This window comes from Bison bison, unplaced genomic scaffold (genome assembly GCF_000754665.1).
Source record: "Bison bison bison isolate TAMUID 2011002044 unplaced genomic scaffold, Bison_UMD1.0 scf7180017864089, whole genome shotgun sequence".
Classification (NCBI taxonomy): Eukaryota; Metazoa; Chordata; class Mammalia; order Artiodactyla; family Bovidae; genus Bison; species Bison bison.
The window spans coordinates 938082-953637 of NW_011494661.1; the positions used below are offsets into that span (position 1 = coordinate 938082).

At 57.1% G+C, this 15556-nt stretch overlaps 1 protein-coding gene across 1 annotated transcript in view; it reads right to left on the reverse strand.

The window, feature by feature from the left end:
* Positions 1–429: 429 nt before the first annotated feature.
* Positions 430–15556, reverse strand: part of NRXN2 (neurexin 2) — a 99262-nt gene continuing 84135 nt past the window's right edge. The window contains exons 21-22 of the mRNA XM_010838098.1: positions 13347–13562; positions 430–1475 (exon numbers count right to left, since the gene is read on the reverse strand). Coding sequence (XP_010836400.1) covers positions 589–1475; positions 13347–13562 — 1103 coding nt within the window. The 3' untranslated portion in view covers positions 430–588. The remainder of the gene's footprint in view (positions 1476–13346; positions 13563–15556) is intronic.

Below are 15556 nucleotides of genomic sequence, written 5' to 3' on the forward strand. Positions count from 1 at the left end.
GGCCGCTCCGCCCACCCTCCCGCCCTTCTCCCACCGACTCTGGAAACCCAAAGGGAGGAAAGGAAGGGAGAAACCTGACACACACAAAGGAGAAGTGGGGAAGGAGGGTGAGGACTGAGAGACACAGCAAGCCTGGGGTGGGGACTGAAGGGCTCGGGGAGAGAAGGAAGGCAGGAGGAACAGAGGGAGCAAGAAGAAAAATGGAGGGAAATAAACAGGACGAGTAGCGGACACTGTACAAAACCCCCAGCCTTCCTTCCCGCCCAACCCCACCAAAATAAAACTACCCCCCTTAAAAAAATAAATCAACCCAGGGCTGTGAGCACGTGCCCTGCCCGGCGGGCGCAGAGCTGAGAGGGACAGACAGCCCCAGGACGGACGATAACTCCGCGCCGGACAGCCGGCAGGAGGAAGGGGACGAGCACGGGGTTTTCCTTTCCTTTTTCTTTTTTTTGCGTTTCCTCTTCGTGAGAGAAGTCTGAGGCAGCCAGGGAGTGGGTCCCCAGGGCCCCGGCAGGGAGAGGGCCGCACCCTCCTCCCGGGCTCTCCCGGGAGGGGCAGCTGGCAGTGGGGCGCGGTGCCGGGGGCTCAGACGTAATACTCCTTGTCTTTGTTCTTCTTGGCCTTGCTGGGCGTCTTGGGGGCGGCCGGGGCCTTCTCTTTCACCACCGCCCCGTTGCTCTGGGCCGAGTTACTGATGTAGTTCCGGCTCTGGTCCACCTGGTAGGAGCCCTCGTCGCGGTTGCGGTACTTGTACATGGCATAGAGGAGGATGAGGATGCAGAGCGCCGCGGCCGCCACGATGCCCACCACCATGCCCGTGGTGCTGCTGGACTCCCGGATCACCTCCACCGCGCCCGGTGGGCCCCGCTCCCCAGGCCCGGTGGGGTTGGCTGTGGGCAGATGGGGGAAGCCGGGAGCGGAGGTCACGCCGGGGCGCAGGGGAGGGGGCCTCCGCGGCTCGAAGGACGTGGGGGCCCCGGGCCCCAGGGGTGGGTTTTCCAGCAGGGGCTGCAGCGGGTCTCGGTGGTTCATTTTGCCCGCTGGCAGGTTGGGAGCCGGGGCGGAGGGGGCGAGCAGCACCCCAGGAGCGCCCGTCGCCCCATCTGTCCTGAGGTTGGGCCGGGGAGCGGGCTTGCGCGGGGACAGGAGGGTAGTGCGGTCCGTGACCAGGGGAAAGGTGGTGTAAAAGTCCTCGTCGTCCGTGGGGGGGAGGCTGGAGTCAAAGACCTCCCCGGAGGCAAAGCCCGAGGCCTCGATAGGTTCCTCGCAGTCGCTGTCGTCCTGCTCGGCCTGGCAGGGGCCCCCGGCGGGCGGGCGGCGGGCCGCGGGCGGGGGCAGGGTGTCTTGGGTGGCACCCACGCCGGTGAGGAAGGGGTAGAAGGTGGGGGGTGGGGGCACGAAGGGGGATCGAGTGGCCACGGGAGGGGGGTCTAAGGAGTCCTCCGTGATTATGGGCAATATTAACTCTCCTCCTAGAACAAGAGAGAGAAGAGAAAAGATAGGGCGTCAGCGAGGGCCGGGGCGCAGGCGGCCGGCACAGAGAGAGAAATAACAGCCTCACACACCCAAATCGGTTCCAATTGGCTTTGGCGGAGACTAGAGCGGGCTGGGCCCGACCGCCAGCCGGCCGGAGCCCTGCGCTTTAAGCGGGCAGCGGCTCGGATGCTCTGGGCACCCCACGCACGGGCTCTGTGGCTCTCTGGGTTTTGGTTTTTTGTTTGTCTTAAGAAACCAAAAGGAACAGAAAGGAAAGGAAATAGAAAAGAAATGGAAAAAAACAAAACAAAAAAACTCTACTGGTTTAAGGTTTTAAAAACAGATACAAGAGCAGCATTTAAACAAACCTAACAACAATATCTTTTAGGGCTTTTTCTAGATTTTTCTCTTTTTTTGCTTTTTTTTTTTTTTGCTTTTGTTTTTAAAAAAGAAGATAGCATACCACGGAATTCAGGCAACTTACATCAACAAATAGGCCGTGTGATTTTAGCATGAAGAAAAAAATTACAAACAGAGCTGTGTAAGCGGGTTCTCCCGGAAAAAATAAGAAAAAACAACTTTTCCGTACAACGTTTCCTGTCTATCTGTTTGGTATCTCCCTCCCTCACTCTTCTCTCCCTGAACAACTAGCTTCCTCCAGAGTACTCTCCTCCCTCACTTGTGCCCTCTCCCCCTCATTAAACACAAAACTGAAATGTGCACAGTGAAGGCTGGCATTGAGGAATGTTACCATAACTCGGTGTCCACGGCGTCGGAGGGAGGGAGGGAGCAGAGGGAAGGGGGCTTGGGAGGAGGTACAAGACAGGCAGAGGTGTAGGAATAGCCTCAGAGGTTAGAGGACTTGGGAGGGGATGGTCGTGGGAAGGGGCTTTGAGAGCTAATTGCAAGTTGGCCATGGGGAGAGGAGAAATTGAACGTGGGACGGGATGAGGAGTGGCAGGGAGTCACAGACACACCGGAGGAGGTCCTATCCACAGGACTTGGGAGTGGTAGTGAGAAGCCATGTGGAGTTAGGGAGGTGAGGAGAGACGGGAGTGAGTGAAGGAACTGGGCAGGAACACATGATTCTCGAGCTAACCTAAATCCCCAACTTTCTCTTTCTTCACCCTCCACCTCTGCCCCCCACTGACTTCCCCCCTCCCCCTCCCCAGAACCCCCATGGGCCGCCAGGACCTGGCCAGGGCTTGACTGCCTCTGGCCTTCTTATTATTGTTAAAACAATAATAAAACAACGGAAAGAAGAAGAAAGCAAAAAAAGAAAAGAAAATACATACACAGCCATCTGGGAAGGAGGTACTCACTAATATAGGGCCCAGGAGAACTACGGGGGAGGGCCTCGGGGTTGGGAGCCTAGGTCTGATAGCTGGGGTCCCCTGGGTAGAAACTGCAATTCCCATCAGCCCTGAAGAGTGAGAACTACAAATCTCATTAGCCCTTACAGGGGTGTGGACCACAATTCCCATCAGCCCCTGGGTCAACAACTACAACACCCATCAGCCCCCTGGACAACCCCTCTCAAACCAAAACACTGCAACCCACTGGTCTGGGGCCCAAGGGAGCTGAGCCTCGTCTAGGGGGCTGGTGGAAGCACTCCCTCCTCTTGGAGAGGCAGCTCTGGGTCTGGTGGGGGTGGTAGGTTTCTCTTCTAGTACTCCTTCCAGCTCAGCTCAAGCCATGCCCCCTATCTGAGTGCTTATCTCTGATCTCTCTGCAGCATTTGATCTATACAGATCACACCACAAGCCTCCCACCCCGACTAAGGGAAGCTTCTCAGGACTCCATTGGCAGATCCCTCTGTCCCATGCAGCCAGGTCAGCCATGTGCCACCACCACGTCTTGGCACCTCTTCTCCTCCTCCCCCTACCCAAAGTGCTCTGGTCTCTACCCTGCTGTTCAAACACCTCTGTTGATCCTCTGGATCACAAGCTCCAGCAATCTGGCAGAGCCATCCTTGGTCGCAGTAGCCAGCTCAGCCAAGATCTTGCTATTGAACTCACAGCCTCGCGAAGCTCCTCAGACTGCTCTCCCCACCAGGATCTAACCTCCCCCTGGGCAGGAGCTCACCTGCACCCCAGATTGTAAAGCCTCTGAGCACCTGGCCTTCCACAGGCTCAGCCACCCTGGAAAACTGAGCCAAGAACAGAGAAGCATGTTCTGTGGGGCTGGGACTGTCCAATACCAGCTTGTCATGGAAGAGAATGCTGAGGCCTGGAGTGGGCAGGACTTCCAAGCGTCAGTGTCAGGCTACTTGAATGGACTCTTCCGTCTCTTCTGTGGCTCTTGGAGGCCAGGGAAGGGTCATGTCTCACAAGGAGCCCCAGAAGGCCTGACTCGTCCTCCCCATGCCTGCAGGAATCTGCTAGGCTGCTTACCTCTTGGCTTCGATTTTAACCTGGGAGGCCAAGACCTGTTCTATCATGAATTCCTATGTGACTGTGGGTAAGTTTCTTTCATTTTCTGGGCTTTATAACACTAGGGTACTGGTACCCAAGTACCAAGGCCTGGCTCCCAGCCTAGGGATGAACACAGTTGGTCCCCCATCCCTACCTGAACCCTACACCCACCAAGGATAGCCCAGCAACCTGGTCCCTGGGTCAGGGGCAAACTCAGCTGTTAGGTCTGAGGAGGAGGCTGGTAGCCCATCAAATGGTGACATCTGGGCCCAATTATGACAAGGCTCCCTTCCCTGCATGAACCCTGAACACATCTGGGGTACTCACTGCGGGCCCACACCACTTGCCCTCATCCTGACCTTTTGCCTTCTGTTCAGAGCACCTTCCCTGATATCTCACTCATACTTGAATCCAACCAAGGACCTCCTCTTCCAGGCAGACCTCCAGATGCTCCTCTCTGCCCTGGATGCCTCTGACACCATGTCCCTATTCTGTTCTGGAGGCACACGTCTGGACTCCCTGCCAGGAAGGCCCAAGGCCCATCTGTCTCTCCCGAGTATCCAGCACTGGGCCTGGCAGAGAGCAGGGGCTCGCTGTGTTTCGACCAGGGAAGGGAGGAAATTTTATCAGACGTTTCCTCTGAGCCAGGCCAAGCTAGGTATCTGAGCCAAAGGGCTGGGAGCCCCTCTCATGGGCCCGAGCAGCTGGCTTCTGAATATCTTTCCTCCACAGTGCCCCCAGGCAGCAGGCACTTCTGAGAGTTCAGCCTGGCAGGAGCTGCTCCATGGGCCCAGCTCTCACCCACAGTCTCCTCTACCTTCTGTCTGAGACTGGGCCACCAGTTGTTCTTGAAGACTTTAAGATCAAGGCTCGTCCTAGACAGGCTTCTCCTTGACAAGCTACCTATAGCTGGGGCTCCAGCAGAATGCCAGGCCCACGACCTGGGACCAGGAGACCCATGCTGGGGACACATCACAGCCCAGAGGGGGCTTATCAGGCCAATTAGGGCACAGATCTAGCTGTCTACCCTCTTGCTCACCCCCACCCCACTAGATGAGGGTATTCAGGGGCCTCAGGCCTTGGAACACAGACAAGTCCTGCCCATCCTGAGTCCCCTACCCCACAACCATTTGCTGTAATTCACTGGTTCTTTAAGTCCTTGGGGCACACAGGCTCCCAGGATCCCCCTGTGAAGCACCCCACTTCCCTGATCCCTGCCTCCAACCCCTCCCAGGCCTGGTCACATTGACCTCTTGCCCCTGCCCTTCAACCCCAGCCACTTCTTGCCTCCATCTCCGGGGTGTGGTCCTGCATCCTCAGCTCCTCTGGGGCTTTCCCCTGGGTCCAAGGCCTTGAGGGCATCTCCTGAGGGTGCCCTGCCCTCACCCACAGCCCCCGCACTGCCACACCTGCCCCTTGACGCCCCCTTCTTATGGCCCTGAACACAAGCCTCCATCCCCCACACCATGTCCCCCCTGGGTCCCACAACCCCTACCCTCTCCATAAGACAACACAATATTGCAACCCCACACTGCCTTCCTTCTCCAGCACCCACTTAAGCCAGCCTGGGTTCTGTGGTGGTCAAGTCACACTCAAAATATGGTACCGCGTTTTTCTGAGGTCATTCATCAGTCCAGAAAGGGTCAGGCAAGCTTGCCCCAGTGAGGAGTTAGTGGGGCCTGGAGGAGGGGAGAAACCTTCAGAGACTCCTCACTGCAGAAGTCCAGCTGGGGGCTCCCCAGGTCGCCCTTCCCACTGGGCATCTGGGGTGCGGACTCAGGAAGACTCATGGTGCCTGGAATCCTGGGTCCAGTTCTACTCCAAGGGTGCACACTGGGATGGGGTGCCCCTGGGGGTCTGATAAGGGCCCTAGACAGCCTTTCTCCCCTCCTCCATTTCAGGCAAATGCAGCATTGGGGGAATATTCACAGGAGCATTTATCATAGATACCACTCACCCTCTGCTCCTCAACTGAATTTCAGTGCATGGCAGTCCCCTTACTAAAGGGAATTCCATTCTGGCCAAGGAGATCACAAGCCACTCCCAAGCACCCTCCCCGCCCAGCAAACCCTGGCTCTGGGGGCTGCTGGCCTGGCAAGCCGGACCCTTTCTGCTTTTAGGGCACAGAAGGCCCTTGACTGGAAATCTAGCCAGGAACTCCATTCCCACCCAAGCAAGATCTGCCCACCCCCAAAGAAGCATCTAGAACTGAGGCTGAGAGAGACGAAACAATCGGTTGCCTGAGGCCTCATCCGCCAACCCTGGGTGCCCTGTCCAGGCTGTGACTTTAAGAAGGCCACTAGTCCAGCATTTAATGGGGATTAGAAAAACAGCAGCCCTTCAGTGTGGCCACAGCCCTGCAGGCGCATGGTTTGGCAGATTGTATCTTTGTGCAAAATTGGAAAAAGCCATCCTGTCTTGCTGGTGGACACAGCCCCGCTCCAGGGTTCAGGACACACGGCTTGGCAAGCAGAGCACTGGCGAGATTTCAGCCCTTACTCACCTGTTCCAGCAGAGAACAATCTGTGCAACTGTGTGCAGTGGCCTGAAGGGTGCCACCCCTCCCCATCCGAAATCCCCGCACAGCAAGGGCAAACAAGGGCCAAGGTGGAGTCAAGGTCTGAGACGGTGAGGCGCATTCTGTGTGCACACACGTGCACCCACCCCTTTGAGGGGTCTGTTTCTGTGCACCTGGGCACGTGTCTCTAAGCATGTGTGTGCATGTGCGTGCAAACATGAACCTTGATGGATCTGGGCACATGAGCCCACATGGCAGCGAGTCTTAGCGGACGTTTGAGCATGTGAGTGAGTCTGTGCTCTGTACATGGTTTGTACGCGGTTTGTACGTGGTGGTCTGAGCTCATGTGTGCCCGTGTGAATGCATGAATCTGTTCCTGAGGAGATGCGAGCCTACCACCAAGGGTCTGAGCACATGCGGTGTGCCTCTGTGACCACCTCCTTTCCTCGGGCACTGAGACTACATTTCCCAGCATCCCTTGCAAGTAGGTGTGGCCATAGGAGGGAACAGTGGGCAGTGCTAGTACTGGCCCATAAACACTCCAGGATGCAAGTCTTTGCACTCTTCCTCCTTCCAGTGACCTTGCCAACCTCGTGTTGAAATGGAGGAGCCACAGGTTGGAGGACCCTGGGTTCCCCGAACACTCCTGCTAGTCACCCAGGTAGGGCTTCCCCTGAGTGAGAAACTTCCCTTAAAGGACCCACTCAGATTCAGGGATTATATGTTACAGAAACACACATTACCTTCACTAGTACAGACACAGCCCCAAGTGGGTGTCACATTAACAAAAACCTGTGGCCCTCAGGTAACAATCCAAGGAGATGGATTTGGAGGCTGGAAAGATGCAGGACCACATAACGCAGCCGCAGGACAGCTGGCATCTTGGATTAGGACACGCCTGTGCCTGCTGAGCCTGAGGCACTAAGGAAAAGTGCTCAGAAAGTCAGGATGGCAGGGCCGGCTTTCACCTCCTGCATTCAGTAACATGTTACAAAAAAGAGACATCGTTAGACAAGAACTGGTGGGTTCGCAACAGAGATGAAGGGACCAGAGAGAGCCCAGAATATGAGGCCTGCAAATGCCAGAAGAGCCGCTGCCCCCCAACCCCAAATCTTAAGAGAGAAGAATGGAGATGGCTTTTAGGGACAGTGGCCCAGTGACACTTCCGCTTGAATAACAGGGTTCAGCCTGGCTTCTAGGATCAGACTAAGGATGCGGTTCCCCACCAATTGTTCCCAATGCCCTCAAGATAGTCACCGCTAAATTAAGAGAGAAGACAGAGAAACAAGGAGATAAACAGGCTTGAGAATGATGCCTAGGAGAGAAGTCTGAGTGTGGGTCCGTTGACTGAGCCTCAAAACCACCTTTGGGCCCCCAAATATGCACAGGAAGTGGACTGTCAAGGCTGTGGGGCCTCCAAGGAGGATGCTTTCGCAACACCCACCCAGAGATGGCCATGAAGGATAAAGGACTGGGAGGGACCTGCCAGAGGGCAGCACCAGGGCTCCAGACAAAGGAGAGGAAAGTTTCTCCAGACAGCAGAACATGGTATCAGAGGTAACATCCCCACCCCTGAGGGCAGAGCCTCGAGCTGCCTGCTGGCTGGATCTCCCAATACTAGGAGCTACAAGCTGCTGTGTGCCCTCCATCCTTTCCTTTGGATGCAGGGTTTTATGGTGGTGGTTGTCTCTGGTGTTATGGGTGTGTGGTCAATGAGATCAATTATCCTTTTAGTTAATGGGTATCCAGACCACATATGGGTACCCAGGAGCTAAGTCTGAACCCTATGGAGAGGGTCCATCTTGCAGACATACTCCCCTCTGAGAAGACTGTTCTAATCAAGTTGCAGGGAGGGGGGCTTTGGGTGTCCCCCTTGGGGGTGGGTGGGTGTGTTCAGTGGGCGGGAGAGAGTGGAATGCATCATTTGTGACCCAAAGCCCAGACTGTGGCAGATAAATGGCTAGCTGGTCACCAAATCTGTTTTTGCTTCCTCCTGTGAGCACAGCAGGGCCATGCCTCCCAGCCTTCCTGGAAGCTAGGCTGTGCCACGGGGACGGTGCTCTGGTGGGCAGCATCAGCAGGACCCACACGCCCCTCTCCCTCCCAGGCCTGGCCCATAAACCCTCCCCTTGTGCCCCTCCCCATTCATCCCCTTCCACCACAACTAGGGAAGTCACGGTGCAACTTCAAGGTGGACCGAGACTGACTCTGAATCAGCGCTTGGAAAACAGCTGCTCACCCATCAGGAACAGTGTTTACGTGAAGGAGAAGTCAATTTCTGTGTGTTAAACCCTGGTGTTGAGAGCTTGTTTGTTGTAACAACTAGCGTTATCTTAAGACAGGCTAGAATCTGAACACATCTGTGCCTCTGATTCTGAGCTAGATGTGTGGGTCTGAGCAAATGGGTCAATGCCTGTGGAACTGAGCATGTGTACGCCTCTGAGGCCCCGTGTGCACATGCACGGGAGCAGAGCCTTGGAAGGGATGCACATATGTGGGCTACGTGCATGAGGCGGCTTCTCTGGGTCTGAACGTGGGGGTTTATGTGAAGCCGAGTACACATGTATGTGCGGGTCCCTGTGGTCTGTGTGCTCACACGGTGAACAGGAAGCCAGGCATTGTACTGCGTCTGAAGATGTGTGACTGGCCAGAGGGTCCACGGATATGTAGGTGTCCTTCTGTGTGTAGCTGCGTGTGTATCTCTGAGTGTATGAGTGAGTGTATGAGCAGCTGTGAGCGCCCACGTGGGTCAGTGTTGACCTGACTCTGTGTGTGCACGTGTGTGTACACCACTGTGGGACTGAGTACGCATACGCATGCCTTGAGGGCTCTGAGCACATGTGTGTGTCCGAGCTCAAGGGCCCGCAGGTGAGAATGAGCTGAGATGGGCCTTGAGGAGCTCCTCTCCCAGGTGGTGGGGGAGGGGTGCAGGTCTGTGGGGCTGGAGAAACGTGTGTCTGTGCGTGAACCCCTGGGTCTGTGCACACACAGCTTGCCTGAGAATGTGCACACACACACGTTCAGGGGTCTCAAATGAGCACACACGTGGTACACGAGGACATGCCTTTGAGGATGTGTGCATCTTAGTGATCGTGAACAGATGTGCAAGTGACAGGCTGAGCCTGAGTGTTTGCGTGTGTGGAGCTGTGACATTCGTGCACCTCTGTGAGCCTGGGGTAGACATGGACATCCCTGAATTCACATGCCTGTGTGTGCACACGTGCGCCTGCACCTCAGAAAGTTTGCTCACGTGGTGTGTGTGCCTACTCAGAACACGCACATACACATCTGTGAACATCTGCAAGTCAGAGCTCACACAGAGGATTCTGTGACCTGAGCACATGAGTGAACATGTCTGTGACACAGGTGGATTTGTATACGTGTGTGTGCCTCTACGAGCTGAGTGTGGATGTGGAATTCTGAGAGTCTCAGATTCGTATACGCATGGGCCTTAAGGGTCTGAGCACACGGGCATATGTCTCATGAATGCCTAAAATATGCAAGCTTCTGAGCACGTGCATGTGATTCTGAACATCTGGTCTACCCCTCAATAGATATGCACATGCACACTTCAGTGGGGCTGTGAGTGCATGGATGTGCAGCTCTGAGCACCCACGGCTGCCTTTGTGGGTTAAAGACATGCTGCATGGCACCCTCGTGCAGTTGGGCTCATGTGTGAGTGTGAAAGCTGTGGGTCTGAGCAGGCAGACACCTATGAACCCGCATCTAGGTGTGGAGCCCTAAGCACACACATACAGGACTGGGGCTCTGAACACATGTGTGTGCTTCTGTGAAACTGTGTACATCTGTGGGGGGTTGTCTGTGTGTGCCAGACTTCTGGCGCTCTGAATACAAGCACGTCCGTTTAGATCTAAGCACATGCATGCCTCTTTTAGCCTGGGCACAAATGGCATGTGCCCTTTAGGCTTGAACATATGTGGACCTGTGGAAGTGGACAAGAATGAGCTTGCCAATAGGTCTATAAATGTGTGTGCCAGGATGTGGGCGTGCCTCTGGTCAGACACATGTGTGCATGTAGCTGGGTCCCTCTGTGGGTCTGAGCCTGTGCATGCGCTTCTGTGTGTCTCAGGGGCAAGATCCCTACAGGCCAGGCCCATAACACAGGGTGTGGGTCAGGCCGGCTAAGACAGCGGGGCGTGTTGGGTCACAGTGCCTGCTATGCAGGACATGGTCTCCTAAAGGCACTCCCCCTAGAAAGAATCAGAACACTGCGTCCATCAACACAACGCCCTTCTTTGGCTGGGCGGCACCCTCACTAAAGTGACTGTCAGATGATGGGTTCTCCAAGCTGGGGTGCCTGGGGAGGGAGAATGGGGTCTGGGCTCTGTGGAGGGGCCCAAGTCGATGGAAGGTGAGGAACATATCAGAGATGACCTGAGGCTTCACACCTGGAGCCCAGGGAGGAGGATCCGGCAGGTGAGAGAGGTGCAAAGAGCCTGGGGCCAGCCCCTGAGTAGCTGCTGTCTCTAGCCAGGCTGCTTCCATCTCTGACACTGACCTTGGAGACCAAGGAGGCCTGGTGTCTGCTGAAGAAAAAGCCTCCACACTGGGGGCACAAGAGGGGTTCCGGCCCGAGCCCCTCCCCCTCCAGGTGGGAGGTGTCATGGTCTAGAGACCCCAGAGTCATCTTGGCCCTTGTCTGGCCTCCCATCGAGATGAAAATCCAATTTAAACATTTCAGAGCAGCGTGAATGTGGAGGTGCAAACACATGCGATGCACATCTCAAGATGGGTTCCGTGGGTTTTCTCTGGATGCTCAGCATGCCCTCTGCCCACTGGCCCTCTTATTTTTAAAGGCTGGCCCACCAGACTCTCCTCATCCCCCAGCCTCCATTCCTCCTCCGCCCTCCATAGTCCCCTCACAGACTTGACCCTTTGATGCAGGGAAGGCAACTAACCTGCCCACTCAGCTCTGCCTCAATCCCTGGTCCCAACACAGCCTAAAAGCGCCCAGCCACCTGCACACACGCTCAGCGTCACAGCCAGGCCCCTGACGAGATCCTGGGTGGGGTTGGGAGGCCCGAGCCTCAGTGGACAGTGCATGGCCCCGGGATGGCCCTGTCTGTTGCTGTAGGATGGCCATCTGCAGGGCCCAGGGAAAGCAGAGACTTCTCCACTCGCCCCGGCAGTTCACATCCCCAAGTGTGCAAACGTGTGGTGGGGCCAAGCAGTGCCTTTTTCTCGTGACCACACAGCCTTTTCCCCAGAGTCCCATCCCAGGGCTCCCATGGGACCCTGCAGCACAGCCCCTCCTGCAGGCCTGAGTGGGAAGTTCTGTGTCCACCTACAGGAAACCCCTTCAGTGACTAGTCTGGGGAAAAGTGGGGTGCGAGGAGGGTGCTATGTCAAAGGTGCCAGAGTCCCACAGCTTCCCAAAGCAACAGTGGGTGTGAGGGTGCATCCCTGAGCCAAGATCACTAGAGAGACGGGGGAGCCCCCCAAAGCAGAGCTTCCCATAGTGGAGGGCATCTGTCCAGAAAGCACTGTTCTGGCTATGGGTGTGAAGGCCTTTCCAGCCCAGTAACCAGAGGCTTCCCGAAGTCCCGAAGGCCCAAGACTGCCAGAACAAACCCCTCACTCTAGCCTACTGAGGGACACAGGGCGGTCAGGCATTAGCCTCTGGGCCTGGTGGGCTGCGCCCCAGAAATCCCTCACCCTTGGTCTCTGCCCCAAGGCTCCAGGGTCTTCTGACTCTGCCCCCACTCCTTCCATTGAATGGCCACATTCAGTCTTCTTCCATGCCTGCTGCAGCCCACCCTCAGCTTGAGTGGCTCTCCTGTGGCTGGCAGACCCCCCAGGCTCTCCCCCAGGCCAGATTCACAGGCTCTGCCCAGGTCACACTGCCCACCTCAGCTGACCCTTTCACCCCCTCCCCCGACCCCAACCCTGCAGGCACCTGCCCCAACCTCCAGCTTCCAGTACCAACAGCCCAGCCATCAAGCATTGCAAAGTAATGGGGAGAAGTCTCTGCAAAACCCAAGCAAGAGATGAAGCCCCCGGGGGCTCAACCAGGCCACCACCAAGGCCCACGTGCTCCCAGGGGAAACGTGGCCACATTCAGTCTCCTTCCATTCCTGCTGCCGGCCTCAGCTCCTCCCAGCTGCCACCCACCTGCACACGTGCACCCACTGTGCTGCTCCACACCCCACACTTCTCAGCTGGCACCCAAGCCCACCCCTGCTTTGCCAATCTGGTCTCTCTCTGTGGGGCTGCACCCTTCTCTCCAGCTAGAAGCATAAAGCAGAGGCCTGGAATGCCTCCTCCAGGAAGCCTTCCCTCCCAGCTCTGCTCTCCTCCCAGAGCAGCTCCCCAGGCCCAATCTCCCTGGGGACCTAATGCCTGGCTGGGGCACCTCCCACCTAACTGCCCCAGCTTGGCCAGGGAGCCCCGGGATTGTCTGGCCACCTCCCTGAGACTGGGAGTGAGGAGGGTGCAGGAGCCAGCAGAGACCTCCTCTTTTAGTGACCAAGAGAACCCTAGACCTCAAGGACTGATGGGAATTGCAGTTCTGAACCCAAGAGCTGATGGGAATTGTAGTTCCTAGGCCTGCATTCCCCATCCCCATACTCCATCCCCCAACACCCCACAAGGACTCATGGGACCTGAAGTTACTCTTCTTTCTAGGGTAAATTCTCCCTCTTTCCCTCCTGGCATCCCTTGGCCTTCAATCTTAAGACCCCAAGCTAAGGACCTCACTACACTACCTCTGAGGGCTGGGGCACCAAAAGGCCAAAAACTGCCTCACCAGGGAGTACCCATGGGGCCTGGTGGCAGTGGCAGGGAGAGGAAGCTATCAGGAAAAGTTAAGGCCTGGCAAAGGCCTCTGGGGGGCTTGGGCTGGGGGCAGGACAGTCGCCCCCCTCCCCTCAGCGTCACAGTGGGCCCGGGGCAGGGGAGGGGGGAAAGGCACTCACCAGTACTGGGTTCACACTCCTCCAGGTCCTCGTCATCACTCGGGCACTCAGCCGAGGCCACCAGGAGGTCATCTGTGTTCTGGGGGGCGAGAGGAGGGTGGGGGGAAAGAGGAGGATTCCAGGGCAGGTCAGCAGGCCCCACAGCCACCTCCTGAGTTGTGGGACAGGATTGGGGGTGGGCCCTGGGCAGAGACACCTGGTCTACACCCCAGCTCTCTCATAGTTTGCTGGGTGACCCAGGGGCCTCCACCTCCCCATGCAAAGTGAGACTGAACAGCCCTGTCCTGCAGCAGCTCCCGTGCTCCTGGGGATCAATGAAACAGCACATGTTGTGCCTTTTATTTCTGGGAAGCTGGGGGGACTCAAGCCAGACCTGTGGCTGCCAGACCAGAGCAAGGGGCTCCAGGGGCAGCAGGGAGGTGAGGCACTGGGGCCTCTGGAGGCCAGCATGGGCAGAGCAGGGCCTGGGGGGTTTCTCAGTTCCAGCCTCACCACCCCACCATTCTCATCTCTCTTTCAACCCCCTTCCTGGAGCCCGGGAACCAGGCTGCACACAATAATTAGGGCTGTGGTTGCCATGACAACAGGAGTCGACTTTGTCAGCATTTTCTCTCCTCCTGATTGCAAAGAAAGAGAATCCCCAAGATGAGTGAGTGTAAGGGGAGGGGGGACACACAGGGGGTGACAGGGAAGAAACCCAAGGAGGGAAACCCAGACTCCAAGCAGGAAGGAAATTAAAGACTTCGGGTGGAGGCAGAAGGCCAGGCCGAAGGCCAAGGATGGGAGGAGTCTGGGCTGGGTAAGGGGTGAACTGGTCACATCCCGCTTCTTCCCCACCCCCTGATCTCAGGACTCTGCAGCCCTCACCAAAGGACAAGGTGGGGACTGGAAGACTACTTCTGCTTCTCCGCTGGCCTGCAGGCTCCACCACACAGCTGTGACCCTTAGAGCCCCACCCCTCTCTCCTGCCTAGACGGTCTGCCCATCACCTCACACTGAGACTGGATGCCCTTCTTGCCATCAGGCATTGAGCATGGCCAGTGCCCAAACTTGGCCAGAGCCACGCCTTTTTCCCAGGGCTCCCAGCTCCCTGGGGTAAGGCCCAGCATTCAGGTCCCCTCAATTTTCTTGGCTCTAAAGGCAGAAGGGAAAGGGGTTCAGGCTTGACTCTCTTCCCTGGACAAGGATGTCAGCCAGATCCAGGTCCCTCCCGCACAGACTGACAGGGATGAGGGTATGGGAGCTCAGAGAGCCCAGCCCTCATTTACAGAAACGGAAGGCAGGCTGGTGGTGGAGGTAGGATCTGTCCCCGTGACTGACCCAGACCCTCCCTCACCCAGGATGACAGAGGTCCCGCCAGGCCCAGAGGCCCGCAGCCATGGGCGATGGGGAACAGGAGTGGCTTGGGCAGGGAGCAAGGTCCCTAAGCAAGATCCAGTGTGCCAGGTGCGAGCCGCCACCCTCAGGCCACAGCAACAGCTAGAAAACTCAGCTGCACCTGGGCTGCCTTGGTGAGTCACATACGCTCAATCAGCTTTGGCCACCAGGAAAGTCAGGACTCTCCTGTCCCAGCAGAGCCTCATTCTCAGATACAGCCCCCTCGGGTGCTCCCCTGGGTGCAAGAGGAGATAAACTCAAACCTGACCCGGGGAGGGTATAGCAGGTGGGGCAGGCCGGGGGCAGGGAGGCAAAGCACCAGGGGACTGTCTGCACCTGCCTGGCTCTGACCCACAGGCACGGAGGACACTAAGGCCTGCTACACAGTGGTGTCTACTCAAGGTCACACGGAGAGGGCTTGTGACGGGAGCGGGCCGGCAGTCCCACCACAAGGACACCGGCTATCAGGAGAGGCTGCCCCGGCCTCCACCAGCTTCTGGAGAAGGGCTGCCACCACCAGGTGAGCCGCTGACACCTCCAGCGCTGTCGTCTCTGTGCCCTGCCCAGAGCGGTGCCATCCTGGCTCCCTCTGTCTTCCCCTCGATGCCCACACAACACCGAGCATGGCCTTCAATACTAGGCAGGTAGCAGGGGTCATTCCATCCCGCAGGCCAATGTGGTCTCTCTTGGGCTTCACCCGTCTCTCCAGGTAGAAGCATCAAGCAGAGGCCTGGAATGCCTCCTCCAGGAAGCCTTCCTTCCCAGCTCTGCTCTCCCCCTATAGCAGCGCCTCTCTCATAGGCTGGGGGTGGTCTTCCCTGGTCTAGCTAGGG